Raw genomic sequence first — 16,822 nt, 5'->3', positions numbered from 1 at the left:
TCCCGCTCCGGTGGCCTGCAGCCCTAAGTCGCTGGGCGTCTCTCATCTGCAGTCTCGGGCCTGGACACCAGGGTCCTCTCACTTGGACTGTCCTCCCCTGTCCGTCCCCCGGTACCGTGCGGCGTGGCGTCTGCTGGACTGGGAACCCTCACCACCTTACCCCAGTTCTCTTCCCTTCTCTGCCTCCCGCCTGCTCCTGGACCACAGTGATTCTCCTCCACCCTCCCAGCAGCCCCAGGACAGAGGCACGCGTCTGGGCCTGGGAGAGGTCACGCAGGTGCTGGAAGGCAAGCTTCACTCCCCAGATTCCGTCCTGAACCCCTGGGGCTCCAGAGCCACCCTGTTCCGCAACCCCCTTTCTCTGTACATGGTCAGGGGTCCGCACTGTATTCCTCTCCAGTTCCCAGTAAGTGGACACAGGATTTTGCTGGGAAACCTTCTCCGATGTTCCCCTGAATCGAAGATGCTCTCTGACTCATCACATCACACTTTCGAGGCTCCCCCACTGCCTGAGGGATAAAACCCACAAAAGAGTCTCCGCACGGCCCCCCATCACCTGGAAACAGGGCTCGGATTGGGCAGGGGGAGCAGGTGATGGCCTCCGACCCATGGCCTCTCACCTTGAGCAAGTCACCCAACTCTCTGAGCCACAAGCACTTTGATAGGTATGATAAACGACACCCACATCATAGGCTCAGCGTGAAGATGGGCGATGGGTGTAAAGACCCGGCATCCCGGAAGGACTGGAGATTACTGTTCCCCTTGCCACGCCCAACAGCTTAACCAAACGCCCTAGGCCCTTGACCTTGTCACCCAGAGTCCACTGCTTTCCTCCCTAAATTCCTATCTAACGGCTTCAAAATCCTTACCATTCCTCAGCAGCAAACTGCCACCCCTCCCCCAACCCCTGGGGGCATCCCCTCACGTTCCAAGCCAGACTCAATTGCTGTCCCCACCCCTGGCATCGGGGGACACTGCCCATCACGCTGAGCTGCTGGCAGGTGATCATGCAACCAGGAGTCAGGGGCCCACTGAAGGCAGACGCTTCACACACGTGAGAGGCTGCGTCCCATCCGTGTGGCGCAGGATCATCAGCACGTCCCCACCCAGGCCAAGGTTCAGAGAAGGATCCCGGGGCCTGGCAAGAAGCCCGGACACGCCGTCCCCTCCTGGGAAACGCTCCCTGCACGTGAGCGGCTGAGACCTCTGAGCAGCCTTGCAATAGCGACTAGCGTAGTTTCTCTACCCGGCCTTGTCAACGTGTTCATGCTCCTGCACGGTCCCTGCTCAGGAGCAGTGGCCTCCGTCAGGCTGAAGGCTGTGTCTCAGCAGAGCCAGGCTCAGGCCCTGGCTCAGGTCTCAGCTCTGGAGCACGACAAGCCCACCTCTGGCAGGAATCCTGATGGCGAGCATCAGAAACGGATACTAATTTAAGCACAAAAGCAATTTACTGAAAGGCGGTTCCATAACTCACACAACTTCTGGGAAGGCTACAGAAGCAGAATCAGAAAGCTGCTGGAACCAAGACTGGCCCCAGTCCAATCACAGCCAACACCAAACCCCAGGAAACACCTGTGCGGGCAACCGGGACTGCAGGCACGCAGCGGGCACTGTGGCCCCTGTTGCCCCTGGAAACGGGATGTTGCAGCCACTGCTGCCCGGGCTCCCCGTCACTAGTCCCAGGATTCAAAGCCCAGGCAGGAGCCCAGACCTGGCGTGGGGGCCAGGCCTGCGTGCGCCTGTGCCAAACGGCTGGGAAAAGGGACACTTGCCAAGAGGGCATTGTCCGTGTCGGCCCAGCCCAAGGAAGTGGACCCAGCACTGCTTCTGAAATTCAGACTGGCACCCACCTAACCAGGAGGAAGGTCAAATGTCAGGTGTCGACACCCCTCCCCAGGCCTCATTTTCTCATCAGTAAAATAGGAAGAGAAATACCCACTGCACAACCTTGCTGGGCTGTGCGGTGGGCCCGGGGGGCAAACACAGAAAAGCCAGCAGTGGGTGAGGGGGCCAAGCACTCCTGCGGTTTGGGAAGGGCCTCCAACCTGCACAGCACCTGACCCTCACCCCTAGCCCCAGGGAGGACGGGGAGACACATGCGGGGGTGCAGAGCAGCTCAGAGGTAGGGCGATGGAGGTGACAGGGGTGCAGGGCAACGAGAACTGCCCCCCCCGGGAGGGACAAGCAAGTCTCTAGAGGGCTCAGTCCCCTCGGTCACCTGGGAGATGCGCCTCGCATGCTAAAAGCCGGTCCAGCAGCCAGGCTCTGAGCGCAGTCTGGACTGGCTGAACTCCTGAGGCGGGGGCAGGGCTGCCAGCCAACCCTGGCACAGCGTGAGCTGGATGGGCTGCCCCTGAACCAAATAACCTCTCACACTCCAGCTCCAGCATCTCCAAATCGCACCGAAAGGGCTCAGAAGCTCGGCCTGAAGCCGCCGGGCAGTCCCTGACCAGCGGCAGCGTGTGCCACACGCCCGGCAGCACGGCGCTGGCCCCAAGTGCTGGCTGCCACATGGCATTAAGAACCAGCTCCGCTGACCTGCCCACAACATGGTGAGTCAATCACCAATCATGCCAAGAACCAACCAAGGGCAATCAGCTCTTCACAGGAGTAACTGAGTGCTGAACAAGCGGCATATGTCACTTCTGGCCACGTCCAACCCGCTGGTCATTTAGTTACGTGCTGTCTGAGGAGGGAGCCTCCCTCTCCCAGTTCAACGGGAGGGACGCCAGCCAGCCGCCCTGGGGGCACGGAGCCCCTGAGACTGGCACCCACGGCCCAGGTCCTTCTGGACTCAGTCAGCCTGGGCGGACCTTCACCAGCACCTCTGGGTCCTTAAGTGCCTGAGCAGAACCACTGCCAGTCAAATAACACACCGTAACCCACCAACAGCCACTTGGCCGAGAAAAGCAAAGACGCAATTTTTACACAGCTTTGTATCAACGCTGCCAAAAACGGCACTCGAGACTCCACGGACGGGCAGGACATCCAGCAGAGTCCTTCCGTGAGCAAGGGTACCAATGAGCTGATGACCAAATCCTATTTGTAATGGCTAGGGTGTGCCCAGGATGGGGCCCGTGGGCAGCATGTGGGAACAGGAAGCCCAGGCCGAAGCAGCAGGTGTGCGGCAGGTCCCGTGGAGCTGGTGGGCCTGGCGGAGAGGTGGGGAGGGGGATGGCTGCACATGAGAAGGCGGCGTCGCAGACACCAGGAGGGACCCACAGAGGCTAGAAACTGGGCAGCAAGCAGAGTGGGGCTTCAATAGCAGACGAATGCATCAGGGAGCCAGAGCGTCTCAACACAGGCTGGTGGGAGGAACCGTCTGGAAAGCGACAATGCCACACGTACCCAGGGCTGCCATGCACAGCGGCGGCACAAAGAAGCGGGCGGAATTCTGAGAGCTGCGAGTAAGACAGACCTGCCGGGCACCCCCCACGGCAGCCCCCCCACCCGCCAGAGGCCAACCCGTCACCCGGCTCCGAGCATCAAACCCACCACCAGCCATCAGCCAGCACCCGAGGAGAAAGATGGGGGCTGAGAAGGAAAGCAGGCCCGGACAGGACCCGTGCTCAGGGCGGCGCTGCAGGACTCGCCCCCGGCCCGAGCACCAAGTCCATGACCTCTTGGGACCCACAGGGCGGCTGCCACCAGGGAGGGAGGGTGGCTGCCGTGGGCGAGAGGGCCCCGCACACGCCGCCGCAGAGCAGCTCGCGGGTCTGGAGAAAAGGCCGCCGACACGGAGCCCTGCGTCACGACAGGGCCAGGTGCCCAGCCCCACCTGGAAAGCAGGCTGGGGCAAGGAGGGCAGGGCGGCGGCGGACGGGGCCCAGGGGCTGCAGGGAGCCCGCGGCCGCTCAAAGCCCTGGAGCTTCGACAAGGGAGGGAGCCGCCCGGTTTCCTGTGCAAAGGCTCCCTGCCCGCTGCGGGAAGAGGTGGGAAGCGGCGGGGCCCCGACCCCCAGGCGTGCTCAGGAGCGGGACCAGCGGAGGCGAAAACAATGAGCCATAAATAAATCACCAGAGATAAATGTTTACAAGCACCTGAGTGCCCCTTGGGCACGAGCCACTGGGCGAAGGCGCTGGAAACGGGACGAGACCAGTGTGGTCTCGTCGGGGCGAGAAACTCCCCACAGGAAGCAAGTCGGGCCCTGTCATCTTCACGGCTTTTCTGTACGTCAAAAATTACTCCAAAATAAAACATCATCATAGATACGGTGGAATGATGTGAGATAGTTCTTCTCTGACTGTATCTTCTGAGTTTTCTATAGTCAACTTGAGTTCCTTCCACAAGCAGGAAACATTGATTAAAGTCCAATATAATATAAAATACGGGTGATGATCGCAAATATTCTACGTTTATCATTGGTTCAAAATCTCACACATGTGAAACTAAGGACTGCTAATACTTCTCTGCATAGAATAAAAACTCTGAGGTACGATGTTTTAGAGTATTTGAGTTAAAAAGGATTGAACAAAACGAAGCTACACGGGAGCCAAGAGATCTCCTCCTTTCCTGTCTCAAGCCCCTGCACACGGGGCTTAAACAGCCCCCCAGACAACACGGGGCCTAAACAGCCCCCCAGACAACACGGGGCCTCCTCTCCTGCCGGACCCGTCTCCGCCCAGGACTCCGCCGTGACTCCCTCCTGCTGCTCCTCAAACCCACGACATGCTCGTGCCTCGGGGCCTTCGTGCCTGCCGCCGACTCCTCCCGAAATGCCTCCCCTCCACCTGCTGGCACGGTACCCATGTCACTGAACCCCACCCCTGCTCAAGCATCGCGTCGCAGAGAGATCACCCTCCCACATTCACCTCCTCCATTCCTTCTCTCCCACCCTTTCCCTTCATAGAGCTTATACCCTATGAATCTACACTGGATGTCTTTTTGTTTATTTGCTCTGCGTTGTCTTCACAAGTGTGGAAGTTCCAATACAGGCAGCAAATGTTATGTGACAACTCTGGTCCATGCGTAACTACAAGTTTGCCGAGAGGACTTGTTTTGATTTTTAAAAAAATTGTATGTGGAGAGTTCCTGTCACGGCTCAGGGAAAATGAACCCAGCTAGTATCCATGGGGTTGTAGGTCTGATCCCTGGCCTCGCTCAGTGGGTCGGGGACCCAGCTGTTGCCGTGAGCTTGTGGCTTGTGGTGTAGGTCGCCGATGCTGCTCAGATCCCTAGTTGCTGTGGCTATGGTGGAGGCCGGTGGCTACAGCTCCAATTTGACACCTAGTCTGGGAACTTTCATATGCCATAGGTACAGCCCTAAAAAGAAAAAAAGAAAAAAAAAAACCTATGTGGCTGGCACCATCTCCTCCCCTTTCTTCCTTCCCTGACAAGGCAGATGTGATGCCTGGAGCTGTGGCAACCAGCTGGTGAACATGAGGCAAATGCAAGACTGGGGAGTCCTTATCCCCAACACTGTGAGCCACTAACACATCAGTGTTGCCTGTTGCTAGATTTCTACTTGTGAGAGGTGGGGGAAAAAAAAAAGCCCTGTTTTATTACAAGTCAGTGTTCTGAGGATTTTCTATTTTTTCAACTTGGAATAGTCCTAATAGATCTGCTGTATGCTGGCACTTAGAATGCAGCCTAGATGCTCAGTAAATACTTGTTGAAGAAATGAGCTAATTATCCAAAGCATTAGTATCACCTGGCGTAAGCAGGAGCATGCCAGGATTAACCAGAGCCCGCAGCTGGGGTCTGATGATGACCCGACGCCCACAAAGGCAAGCGTGAGTTTTCGAGAGGAAGCGGAGGAGCGTGGAGACCCGGGCAGGCCGGGCAGTACATGTGAGGGCCCTGGTGCTAGAGGGAGCACAGGCTGTCTGCTAGGAAGGAGGCAGCAGCCGCAGGAGGGAGAGGCCCCATGTTTGCAGCAGCTCCTGGAGGTGAGCACGGGCGTGGGGAACAGGAGGGAAGGCAAAGGGTAGCAATGATGACCCCAAGGGCATCTCGGGCAGAGGAAGGGAGTGCCGTGTCTGGGATGCTGCGACCACACCCATGAGGAACAGGGTTCTGATGTGTGCACAGGTTCCGGGGCCGAGTCACAGAAGCTGCCAAGCCAGAAAGAGGAAGGAAAATTGATAACCCAACCTTCTATTACTGCAAGCACCAGGTTTATTTAGGTTGCTTAAAATAGGGGCTGCCCTGGAAAGAGCAAGCTGGGCAGCTGCAGCCCAGGGGGTGCTCCCTGCCACAGAGGCGTGGGGGCCCCGTCGGAGGACAGGGAGGAAGAACGCTGTCAAAAGGCCCACCAAGCAGCTTCCAGAGTGCCTGACCCAAGGTTTAAGAGTCTGAGAACTAGAGGATGCTACGGAGGCTCCACAAGCCAGTCCTTTGACTATTTACCTAGAGCAGCCGGGGACCTGCCCTCGTGTGAAACCCACACGCCTTATCACCCCCCGGCCGCAGGCAGAGCCAAGTGCCCACAGGCCTTCACCACAAGCCGCATTTAGGACACAGAAGGGATTAAGGGGCTGGGTGCCCACCCCCCACACTCACAAAGCAGAAACTCTGGGACACACCCAGCCTGCCGCCCAGCAGAGCAAGGGCCAGCTCCCTGCATCATCACTGTGGCAGCCACCTAAAACCACAATGTGGCTGACATTAATTGGTGGCAGAAAAAAACGGATTTTTCATGGCTATTTGGAGACCTCTGAAAAAAATGAACTGAATTTCGTTTCATCTCCCTTTTAACATGAATGGCGTTTAATGTTCTGAATTAAGCAGCTGGCGCCAGAGGCCAGGTTTCCACTGCATTAAAAGCAAGAAACCCAGAAACAAACTGTCTTCTTTCTTCTTTGCATGTAGTTTTCCAGGCTGGCCATGCCTAAAATCTGTCCTTCCACGGAGTTCCCGTCAAGGCTCAATGAGTTAAGGACCTGATACTGTTTCCGTGAGAAGTGGGTTTGATCCCTGGCCTCACTCAGTGAGTCAAGGATCTGTTGTTGCCACAGTTGTGGCATAGGTCGCTGTTGTGGCAGCCAAAAAAACCCCCAAAACCTGGTGAGGGAGGATGAGAGAAAGACTGGATGGGCTTGATCTCCACCAACTGTAGAAGCCAGGCAGGATGGTGGTGGGGAGAGGGCGCCGTGGCGGCTGAGAGACCTGCTCACAGGCCGGGGTGTTGCTGGTGGCTTTCGCCAGGTCACCGTCCACAAAGGTTGGCCAAAGCACGGCTCAGTTTATTATGCTCTAACTACCAAAAGGGCTCAGTTACAGGGACCCATCTGGACATGATTTTCCCAAACAAAATACTGGCACTGCCGTCTGGTACGTCAAACTTAGAATGGATCCAAAGGTTGGGGAAAAATACCACTTCACGTCTACACAAAAACCAGCAAATGGGCGTTTACGGCAGCTGTTTCCACAACGGCCAAAACTCAGAAGCAATCGACACGTCTCTCACTAGATGAATGGCGACATAAACTGCGGCACATCCAGACAACGGAGTATTACTCAGCACTAAAAAGAAATGAGATTCCAAGCCACGAAAAGACACAGAAAAAACTTAAATGCACATTACTACACGAAAAAAGCCGCTATGAAAAGGCTACCTACTCCATGATTCCGAGTATATGGAGACAGTAAAAAGATGAGTAGTTACTGGGTTTGGGGGGGATTTTCAGGGCAGTGGCAGACAGGTGAAATCCCACATCTGCCAAAGCCCGTGGAGAGCACGCCCCCGAGAGCGAACCCGGATGTGAGCAATGGACAGAGGTGCCACCGGTGGGGGATGACGACAGTGGGGGGAGCAATGCAGCTGGGGGGGTGGAAACTCTGTGAATGTTGCCATGAACCTAAAGCCGCTCTAACAAATAAAGCTTATTAATTAAAAATAGAATCATTCCAAAGCCTCTTGATATGGCCTGACAGGTGAGGGAAGTGATTCTCCCGGTTTGTGGCTCAATTTCGGTGAACCCAGTCACACGAACCCACGAAGAGAAGAGAAAATCTGCATTACTGCACAACTAGACTTTCAGGTTAAAAACCGCCTGGGCGGGGACGCCCAGGATCCCGCGTTCTGCCCGGTCTGCGCGCCCACGCGCACGTGCGGGATACGGGTCTCCGCCGTTTCCACCCTCATCCCTGGAGACAGGCCTGCGGGGCAGAGCGCCTTCCCGGTTCACGGCGCTTTAGCTGCGAAGAATACTCCTGCCAACCAGAGCCCGGGAGCGAGGGCCCGGGTGGGAACGGCCCTGCCACAGCACCACACACACCCGCGTCTCCCTCGGGCGCTCGGCGTGGTCTCGCGGCGACCGAGCGCCGACCCCATGCAGCACATTAGAGGACAGACGAGAAAGGGCCTGCCCTTCAGCACGGCCATGCGAGAGAGAGGGACAGCTCGGAGTTCTGTTCATGGGTCTTTTAAAACAACCACGTCTAGATAAAAACAGGCGCTGTCCACTTTTAGAAGTTATTCTTAAAACTCAGCGGTCCTTTCCGAACTTTTCATTTTTGCTCATGTTACCAGAGAAAGGTCGGAGCTGTGCAGGAAGGTAGTAACTGCTTTTGTTCTGAAGCTTAAATATTGTTTCGCATCTGTGCAGTAAAAGAGGAACTCGTTAAGATGTTAGAATACAAACCAGTGTGTGCGTGTAAGAGAAACAGATCACACAGAGAGAAAAGGGCATAAAAATTGCATGTGTAGAGTTGTAACAAACTGCTCCCGAAATCTGGAACTTCAAGCGCTTCTGAAAAATATTTCCAGGCACTAACTATTGTTCACATAGCCACTTCAACAGATGCGCTAAAATATCTCTGAATCTAGCCCCAAACTGGTGTGACGCCAGAACAGGCTGGACACCGTGCAGAAAGATCTATAAATGTTGTTTTAGAAGTTCCCAGTAACCACCACTTACTGAACATGTTCCCTACAAGGCTTCCCGACTAACCCGGGCACTGCAGGCCTGCGTCAAATCTACACAAAGATTGAAACAGAAGCCCCTGGTGTCAAGGCGTGCTCAAACCTGAGTGTGCGGCTCGGGGTACGCAGCACACATGCAATCACGGGCCTCGCAAGTTAATTTCATGAAGGAAAAATTATTACACCAAAATGAAGATAAAAGAGGAACATCACAATTTTTGTTAAGGTAAAAAGGGAGACTTCAAATAGGTTCCCCCTTGCTGGGCTCCCAGACCTCAGGAGCTGCCAGTCACTGCCCCTTCTGCCTCTGCTCTGAGACGACCTGGGTGGAGGGTGGCAGGGCCCTGCCCAGACGCACTGCTGGGGCACGTGGTGCTGCCTCCTCCTCTTCGGGCAATTCACAGAGATGGCGCTTGGGACTAAGCCAAGGAAAAACTATTCTTTTTTGGTCTTTTTTTTTTTAATGGTCGCACAGGTGGCATACGGAGGTTCCCAGGTTAAGGGGTCAAATCTGAGCTAAAGCCACCAGCCTACGCCACAGCCACGCGGGACCCGAGCCGCGTCTGTGACCTACACCACAGCCCACCGCAAAGCCGGATCCTTAACCCACTGAGCGAGGCCAGGGATCGAACCCGCATCCTCATGGATACTAGTCGGGCTCCTTGCCGCCGAGCCATGACGGGGAACTCCCAAGGAAAAACTATTCTTCAATAACAAATACACCACCAGCCACAGGACCCCAGGCAGATGATCAGAAGGAAGCAGGTCACCAATGTGAATGGAGCCCACCAACCCAACCAAAAAACGGGCAGAAGACCTAAAGAGACATTTCTCCTAAGACTGACAGACGGCCAAGGCGCAGTGAAGAGATGCGCCACGTGGCTCCCCATCAGATATGCAAGTCAAGGCCACAGGGAGGTACCACCTCGCACCGGTCAGGCCAGCATCACCAACGGGTCTACAGGCAGCAAAGGCTGGAGGGAGCGGAGGAAGGGCGCCCCGCCCCTGCGGGTGCAGCCACTGCGGAGAACACAGAAAACGAAACTCCCACCCGACCCAGCATCCCGCTCCCGGGCCCGCCACCAGGGCTGCGAGGCCACACGGTGACCGGCGGGGACACCCGGCGGGGGACGGCAGCCGCCGAGGGGTGCGCGCTCCGAAATCGGCCCCCTCGGCCCCCAGCGCAGCGCCTGGCATTCGGTCCACAGGCCCGGGTCTGCTGGTTTCAAATCAAGCGGAGCCTCCAAGCTTTCGTACAGCGAGACCCGCCTCAGGGCTCCGGACCCAACGAGAGCGCGGGGCTTCGGCGAAGGAACCCCAAGTCCCGCGAGACCCTGAGTCCGCGCGAACCCCGAGTCCCGCGTGGATTGAGAGCCCCGGTGCATGTACAGGAGCTGTGCTGGCCTGCAGGGTGACACCCACGTCCTTGACTCCTCGAATCTCACAGAATCCCCGTATCCCTCCACATCCTGAACTTCAGTGAGGACCAAGGATGGTCCGCTTATAATTTACGATAAAGAAAAAAACTGAGATTTCCCCTCATTTAACTGCCCCGGTTCTAGCTGCACCTGTTCCACCAGTGGTAACAGTGACCACGTCGAGGAAGGGCAGAGCACCCGGCCCTTGGGGCTGACCGGGTGGTGCTCTGGCCCTGGATCAGCCCTGCGTGTATGGCAAGGACCCCCGCCCCCACTCGCCATGGGTCCTGCAGCTCACACGCTGCACAACCTGCAAATGTTCTAGCACTTCAGGCACCAAGTCCGGGGCTCCATGGTGACAGTTTGTCATGGAGGAATAAAGAGGGTGGCAGGCTGGTGCTCAAAATGAAATGTCAGTTCTTAGAACTTCTGTCTTGAGAAGCTTCAGCTTATATATGCCACGGCAGAAAATAGCCTCATTCTTTACAGGCCTCTGCAGTTGGGCAAAGTTGAACTGACTTCTTAGAGAATACGTAACGTGCTAGAGCACGCGGGAACATCTGAGAGACACAACTCTGTCAGTCAGGCAAGGCAGCCGATCCCAGGAGAGTCCCCTTCTAGAGCAGGACAGGACGGGCCCAGGGCAGTGTGGCCGCAGCACCCTGAAAGGGAACACACTTCCTGGACAGCCGGGCCGTGGGAAGTAAAAAGCTCCCAAGCATCCCTTCCTGCCCGTGAGATGGGATTCAAAACCACCCTCACCAAGAAGGGACCCACAGTATCCACGTATCTGACGCTGGTGTGCCACCGAGCCATGGGAAAAAAGGCCTAATTAATCAAGCTTTCCACCTGCGTCTGGTCAGAATGTGTACGTTAGAAACGTGTGCTTTTTTGTGTCAAGGATATAATTTTATAGCTCACACAGGGGACTCACTGTAACGCTGTCCCCAGGTTCAATAACGAAATCCTTGTTTGCACCGATTCATACAGCGCAGTGAATACAGTTAGATCCGAATTCCGTTAACAGGCTCCACCGAAATGGCCACAGCAAACGGCCAGGAAGTGGATCCCCACGCCTGGACCACGAAGCAACTGCGCCCCCGTGAGCAAGAAGGCTGCCAAGGGCCGCGTGAGCAGAAATGTGCCCCCGTGAGCAAGAAGGCTGCCAAGGGCCGCGGGCCCAGATGCAACCTGTGCAACCTGTTCCTCTCGGCCCCTCTCCTTTCCTCCCAACCCTCCTGCCTTCGGCAGCATTTCCCTGGGTCCATTCTGCCCATTCGGAAAGGTGCTCAAGGCCAAGAAGGGCAGAGAGCGAAGCGCTCAGGCACCTGAACACATGACGACGGTCAGGGGTGGGCAGGGTGCAGGGCATTTTTAAATGGCTGGAAAAAGTCTAAAGGAAAACACGTCATGACTCGTGAAAATGAGAGGAGATTCAAATTCCAGAGTCTGTCGACACCACAGCTGCACTAGAGTGCAGCCAGGCCCCCTCTGTGTTGCGGAGGCAGCTCCTGTGAGTGCAGCTGACTCTGGACCAACACGGGTTTGAATGGTGCGGGTCCACTTTTACCCAGACGTTGTCAACAGGAAATGCCATGGGAGTGTGGCTCCTTGGTTGGCTGACTGTGCAGATGCAACACCACAGAGCGAGGCCCGACCCTCAGCTACACCGGGAAGTTCAAACTGTGTGTGCTGGGGGGGGGGGGGGGGGTTGGCACTCCTACCCGCCACGCTGTTCAAGGGTCAACTGTCGTTGTACAGAGACCGTGGCGCCTGCAGAGCCAGGAAGACTCACCGTCCAGTCCATTTCAGGAAAAATCTGCCACCTCCTGACCAGAATGCACATGGAAGTGACAGTCAGACTGTCCCCAGGTTTGTGCTCTTGGCTCCTTCTCTCCCCACCTGCCCATGAACAAATCGTAGGACCACGTTGAGCCCATATGCTCACCACCTCACCTCTGACACAACACCCTCCAGCAAAATGTACTGGCTTAGAAAGACCAGCCACTAGTCTGCCGGAGCTCTAAGCCTGGCCACCACTGAGGACCACAGAACCAAGAAGTCTTCTTTATCCCTCATAAAGAGTAAGCCACGCAGTGCTTCTGTGGGGAAGGATTCTCTGGCGAGAGGCGCAGCATGATTTATGATTTAGTGTCCTGAATGGAAGGGCCTTATGTTCCAGATACGCTCTGGCGGCCGGGAACGCGCCAGCCTTGATGGCACAAGGCTCTTGGAGGGACAGGCGCCATCCCCACAACAAGGCCAAGCAGCCACCAACGTACACACCGCTTCTGAATAATGAACCCAAGGCAGGAAATGTTATGTTCTAAATTAGCTACATTATGCCCCAAACCTATCAGTGGCTTGATAACTTGAACATATAATTCTATACCTTTTACTCCTTAAACAATAATTCAGTCTAATCCTGCGACTGAAGCCAAGATTTCCAGACCAAAAGTGCACTTTCCATTTGATTAAATACTAATAAATGCAAGAATAAAAATACCAGTCTTCTATCTTACAATAAATTCTTCCAAAACCATATACTCTTCGAATTAATTCTCTCTCTGGAGAAGCAGACAGGTTCTTCTCCTCAAAGACAGTTTAGTAGCCTCAAAATCTTAATTACAACATTTAAAACATAATTTATAGTAGTCCAAGGCTTCCAGAAAGATGCCATCACAGTGACCTGCCAGCCAGCACGGCCACAGGTGGGGCACTGGGACGGTCAGTCTCCGTGCGGAACAGACGGCGCGGGGAGCCGCGAGCCTCGACAAGGCGAGCCAGCCGAGCCCATACACCTTTGGCCCTTTTCCCTGGGTGTTTGGTGCTTTAATGTATTATAAAATATCTTCACACGTTCCATCCACTAAGGAGTAAAGAGATTAAATACTGCCAAGAGGAGAGTTCTCAGAGCAGAGATTTTCTGTGTTTCTGTGGCCGTAAACAGCATCAAGACAGGACACCAACACCAGTCCCTCTGCGGTGCACGCGCCTGGGCCGGGGGCGGCACCCACGGCCCTCCTTATGCTGTGTGACCTCGGCTGACCTCCAGCTTGAAGAGTGGGCACAAAACCTGCCTCTGCCACGATGACGGCGGAGCACTCCCTCCAGCGGGACACTCAGGGCTGAGGCCACAGAGATGTCAGATACCACTGCAGGAGATGGGCAGGAATGCATCTGAATTACAAACCATCTGCTAAAGCCCCCTCTGCAGAGGGCCCCAGCCTCCTTACAAGTGACAAAGAAACAACCCATCCCATTAGGAAGCAGGAGGAAAACCTTGTGGGAAACCTAAAGGGAGATACCCCCTCAGCATCAGTCCTGGGCTGTGGTGCTTTAGTTAGATCTGGGAACAAGCTTTCCCCAGGGTACCAGCAGGACAGAGTCCGGCCGGGAGAGACAAGTAGAGTGACCTTAGGGAGCCTGAGCATGTGTGACTTCTCGGCCCCATTTCTTCCTCTAATTGGGACACCATGCGGACTAATGAGACAGTCATGGGCTACCCACGACCTCATCAAAGTCCACCCAAGGCAGCCCACCCCCGGGGCAGCCAAACCGCCCCCCAGCAAAGAGGACAGGTCACAATGCAGCAAAGTCTCTAAACCCCTTTACTTCTCTGCTCCTGCGTTACCCTCCTCCCCGTCCCTCTGCCCTGCAGGAGCCGAGCAGCAAAGGGGCAGATCCAACCTGTCTCTCCCCAGGCCAGGCAGCGGCGGTCGGCGGGGGACAGGTCAGCATCAGATGGCACCCCAGTAACTGGGGGCTCAGGAAATTCCGGGCCACCCTAGGACAGGGCCAGGGCAAGACCATCTCTGGGTCCTGGGATCTGCTCACTGTAGGCAAAAGAGGATGAAGGCATCGGATTAAACTAGGTTCAAGTGAAATTTAATGTTTAATATAGAAAAATCATTTTTGTTCAAGTTATGTGATTTCAGTCACTTGTCATACACATGGAGAAGATATACATAAAATCCACATTTACACACAGAATCTACGTTTCAATAAAAACAAAGACCAACTCATAACCAATTTATCTACAAATGACACAGTGACTAAGTATTGTGCAAATATTTTTCCTTGGAAATAGGCATTATTACAAAATCATATGTAAGCTATACCCAATCTTTGTTCAAATAATTGATATAATCATCTCTCTCATATGTTCCCACTACCATGAGGGAAATCTCTACTGTATATTTCAAAAACTAGCAGAAACGTAAAACTTGTTACTACCAAATTAGCTGATATGTTTTATCTAAATTACAACAGACTGAATTCTTCGAATAATATTCACAGATGAGAATCTTAGAGATCTGCAATGTGAATTTCAAGGGTAACTTGAATTACAAGAAAAATCCAGACTGTAACAGAATAAATAATGCTTTGCTAATTAACTACTTCTTTAAATGCTAAGGACCTAATCTATTAGCAAGCAAGCTAACATTTAATATCTTTAAAAGAATGTTTTTAAAGACATTGCCATTTTCTCTATTCCTACGCCAGACTGTGAACACAGCGTGAGCAAGGCACACAGGTGAGAGCTGGGCGGAGCTGGGACATTATCTGTCCAGAAAACACAGGAACGTATCCGTGCAGGTGACAAGCGACCTGGCAGAAACACTGGCTGTCCCCTCCCCTGTTTTACGACGTCCTCTACAAAGTCAAGACACTTTACCTCTCATTTTTTCCTATACTGAACACCAAGGCCGGATTGTTTCTGGAACGGTTTTGGCCTTCTTTCTGAGACCCCACCTGCTGACACTCCCCCACCCACAGGGATGGTGCCGCCCTGCAGGGGTGGTTTCCAAGGGCGGGTTCAGGAGACCCAGGCATGGGGGGTGGCGCTTCACGGAGCCAGTGACCAGGTGCGGGATACAAGTTCCCCATGTTCCTTCTGTGCAGGTTATCAAATATACTTCACGGTGGTAAACAGACGTGTGTATCATTTTGGAAATGAAGAACTCGGCGTCCTCGAATACATTCAGCATGTTGTACGACCGTCACCACTACCCATTCCCCAAGCTTCTTATCACCTGCACAGAAACTCTGTGCTCGTGCACCACCACCGCCCCCCTTCCCTCCCCCCCCAAGAAACCACCATATTTTTGTCTCTGGGAATCTGACTACTCTGCACACCTCCTACAGTGGAATCATATCGTCCTGCTGTGTCTGGCTTGTTTCACAAGCATGACGTCTAAATGGTTCATCCTTGTCGTCGGAACGTCTGGAATAGCTGGAATGTACTGGAATGTCTTTCCTTTTGAAGGCTGAAAAACCTTCCACTATATGGATGGACCATATTTCGTGGCTTACCTGCTCATTCCTTTTTTATTTTTTGTTTTTGGCCATGGCATGTGCAGCAGCTTGATGTGAGATCTCACGTCACAGACCAGGGATTGAACCTGGGCTGCAGTGAAAGCCCCACATCCTAAACACGACCAGGGAACTCCCAACTGTTCATTCCTTGGTGGACATTCGGGCTGTTTAATGTTTGACTACTGTGAAGGACGCTGCTTTGAACACGGTGTACAAGCATCTGTTGGAGGAGCCCCTGCGTTCAGTTCTTTGGGGCCGACGCCTAGGAGTGGAGCTGCGGGGTCGCATGGTGCATCTGTGTTTAACTTTGCGAGGAACCGCCAGTTTTTCAGCATTTGCGGCCCCTGCTTCCACTCCCAGAAGCAATGCACAGGGACTCCAATCTGTCCACATCCTCGCCAACACCTGTTCGACAAGTTATCAAACGTTCTTCTTCCACGGAGGACACGAGTAGTATACAGACTATAATTCAACAATTTTTTTTGACATGAGTAACCCGCAACTCAGTCTAACAGGACTGGTCCTTTCCTGGCCGTTCCTGCCTTTCCTGTGCCAGGCTCTCCGTACGCTTCCTCTCTGAGCCTTGCACTAGCTTGTGAGGCGCATCCATTGCTCTGATGAGAAACACAGGCTCAAGACATGAATGTGACTTTTCTAGAGCCCGGAGGTGGGCAGCGGATGGGGCTGTCTGCCTCCAGAGTGCTAACTGGGGGGGCTTCCTTTAGATACAAGCTTATTGATACGGAGCACATCAACATGCACTAGAAAAACGTGTAACGAATATATATGAAACACTGGTCTTCACTGGAATTCCTCAGGACAAGGCTGAAGCAGATGTTTAAAGTAGACCTAAGCTGATGTAAAGAAAATATGAAGTAAGCATGGCTGGAGGCAGCCCAGAGACCCATGGAACTGGCGGATGAGCAAACGACAGCTCAAGTGAATGAAATCTGGGGACTGCTGCCGACACCGGCTGGCGCTGTTTGGAGGTCGCGGCAGAACCGAGGCCTCATTCCTTTCCGTCTCCCCTGAGTCCCGGGCATACAGGCTCCACAGGGCAGATGCTTGGTAAATTGAATTTTCTGCCCTTTCTCGCCAGCCACACCCCGAGGACGAAGCCCACTTTAAATCCTTGACCTGGGAAGACAACAGCCAGACCCAGATGCAATGAGGAGAGACAGCCTCGGGGTGGGAGGGGGCGTGGAATGCACCCCGAGGG

The 16,822-nt window shown here is 54.3% G+C and overlaps 1 protein-coding gene across 11 annotated transcripts in view; it reads right to left on the bottom strand.

Moving 5' to 3' along the window:
- MGMT (O-6-methylguanine-DNA methyltransferase) overlaps nucleotides 1–16,822 on the bottom strand; it is a 269,598-nt gene that overhangs the window by 212,376 nt on the left and 40,400 nt on the right. For 2 of the 11 annotated variants that reach the window (XM_084996769.1, XM_005671577.4), the window contains exon 2: nucleotides 13,975–14,120. The exons of the other annotated variants lie outside the window; for them this stretch is intronic. In XM_084996769.1, the coding sequence (XP_084852895.1) occupies nucleotides 13,975–14,097 (123 nt within the window). In that variant the 5' untranslated portion in view covers nucleotides 14,098–14,120. The remainder of the gene's footprint in view (nucleotides 1–13,974; nucleotides 14,121–16,822) is intronic. 11 annotated transcript variants of the gene reach the window in all.

The sequence above is a fragment of the Sus scrofa genome, chromosome 14, assembly GCF_054392235.1.
Source record: "Sus scrofa isolate SSC_HxYL_T2T_F1_AM1 chromosome 14, Sscrofa_HxYL_maternal_Yorkshire_Landrace_v2.0, whole genome shotgun sequence".
In the NCBI taxonomy this organism is placed as follows: Eukaryota; Metazoa; Chordata; class Mammalia; order Artiodactyla; family Suidae; genus Sus; species Sus scrofa.
The sequence above is the reverse complement of the archived record's forward strand: the minus strand, read 5'-3'. Positions and strand labels throughout refer to the sequence as shown.